The 2169-nt window shown below is 34.1% G+C and overlaps 1 protein-coding gene across 2 annotated transcripts in view; it reads right to left on the bottom strand.

Annotated features, from left to right (window-relative positions):
- Positions 1-2169, bottom strand: part of LOC107653591 (R3H domain-containing protein 1) — a 40581-nt gene that overhangs the window by 18353 nt on the left and 20059 nt on the right. For both annotated transcript variants that reach the window (XM_016440332.1, XM_016440333.1), the window contains one exon: positions 1954-2169. In XM_016440332.1, coding sequence (XP_016295818.1) covers positions 1954-2169 — 216 coding nt within the window. The remainder of the gene's footprint in view (positions 1-1953) is intronic.

Raw genomic sequence — 2169 nt, 5'->3', positions numbered from 1 at the left:
CTGTTACTAAATTAAACAAAAAAATTTTTTATTAAATAATACAATTTAAATTAAAATAATAAATACACAATATTATCTGATGTTTATATCTTGAAGCAACCAAATAAATAAATACAAATAAAATACTGATGAAACCACCAGAAAACAACACCATTTGCAATCATTTGAAGGGCTGTTCAAATGTAACTGGGCAGGAGGAAAGATCCAGCGGTTGCTAACGGAAAAGGAGCATCATTAAATATTAAAAGTGATAAATATATATTGGCGTCGACTCCTTGAGCTTCTAAATGCCAGAGCATAAATAACCAATGAACCCTGAGAGCAGACGGCTCTGAATATCAATGTGTTCTCTTAGCTGTTTCTCGATGGACATGAAATGAGTGAAAAGAGGGCAAAGAGATGCTTTCCGCTGCACACATGCACATTCTCAATGTACAGCTTGAAGCATGAACAGGAAATGATGCAAACAAAAAAGGTCTTCAAAAGAAAAAAAAAAAACGATGAGCATAGCAAAGCAGGATTGGGATGGTGAAAGTGAAAATACACTTGGTGGTATTTGGATACTTAAGACAAACTAGAAAAGATCTAAAAAAATACAATAAAAATGTCTTGATTACTTCAGAAATTCAGAGGTAGGAAACTTTATAAACACTGACAGTAATTCCAACATGAACTGTAGTCTGTAACAATTATATTAGCTTTATTTAAAAACCACAGACAAGTAGCGATGCACGATATATCGGCGACTATAATCCGCATTGACGAATATTAAAATTTTTTATTAGAAATTTTAACTTTAAACCATTTGTACTGGTCTGGGCTGCGTTTCTCGATAACGATTGATCTTGGCGCTTAAGAGCGTTTTCTACGAGTCAATTTACGATCGTTCGCTATTGTTTCACGTGCGTTTCCCAAAAATGCACTTAACACAATCGCACATAGCCGTACTTTAAGTGCTACTTAGGAGTCGCTATCCATGCTGAATCACGTCAAAGTAATTGACAGATTTTTTTTCCCAGTCTTTGAAGCATATTTCCTACATTACTTCTTTTATTTATTTATTTAGATCAGTCATTTAATTTGGGTGTGTATTTCTATTTTTTAAATTATTTCATTTATAAATTAATAATTAAAAAAAGAGTAACAAAGTGTACAATAAAGTACAATCAAATCATTATATTATAATCACATTGCACTTGAATAAAGTTAAAGGTGTAATCTGCCGATTGTCCTGCAGGTGACCGCATAAATCTGTCTTCTTACGATGCACTCAAGGCTTAAACAGAAAATTTTAAATTTTTTTTTTTTTTTTTTTTAAATCAAACTAAAATAATTATAACCAACTAATTACAAGTTTTAAATGAAACTAAACCCTCTTTTTCTGTCCCAGACTTCAAAAGTATTAATTATTCATGTTTTTAGCTATAAATGTAGCTTTGTTACAGCTGGTTTAACTCAATTTACTTTAAATAAACTCACAAACACCAAAATGTAAATGTGCATTTGAGCTTCAGAGGCAGGAACAATTATTATATTTTGATGAAAAATTGTAAAGACAAACATCTTTTTCTTTGGAATAACTAAAGAGTACTATAATGTTATTTAATTTAATTAAAATTTGCTGAAATTAATTTTGTACATAAAAAACCTCAACATTTCAATCTGACAGGAAGTCGAAGGGGAGGGGCTTAAAAATATGGCATTGATGATGTCAGCAGAAATGGAAAGTCGTTTCAGAGGAAGGAACAATTGTTATATTTTGATGAAAGATTATGAAGATTTTGGAATAACTTGAATGATTAAGGAAGTGAACTGGCTTCATTTTGATTTCATGATGACGCAAAAAACAGGATAGATATATAATACAAAAAACATCCATTGTTGGTGCCGGTCAAAATCTCTATATCGTGCATCTCTGCAAAGTGACCTGGTGAAGGAGGGAGGGTTATTTACTGGTTTTAGACAGTTTCCCGGTGCTCTTGCTGCTGGCTGTACTGTCTCCTCGGATCAGCAGGCTGATGCCGCTGAAGCTGCTGGCTTTGGTCATGGCGGGCTTCAGGTTCCTGTGGGAGCTGTCTGAATCTGTGCTGCTCCAGGGCCGAGGGTCCGAATACTTCAGCTCGTTCTCAGAGCTGCTCTGACGACTGTTTCCCGAGTGCCCATCTCTCA

This window comes from Sinocyclocheilus anshuiensis, unplaced genomic scaffold, assembly GCF_001515605.1.
Source record: "Sinocyclocheilus anshuiensis isolate Anshui unplaced genomic scaffold, SAMN03320099.WGS_v1.1 scaffold1079, whole genome shotgun sequence".
NCBI classification, from domain to species: Eukaryota; Metazoa; Chordata; class Actinopteri; order Cypriniformes; family Cyprinidae; genus Sinocyclocheilus; species Sinocyclocheilus anshuiensis.
The sequence above is the reverse complement of the archived record's forward strand: the minus strand, read 5'-3'. Positions and strand labels throughout refer to the sequence as shown.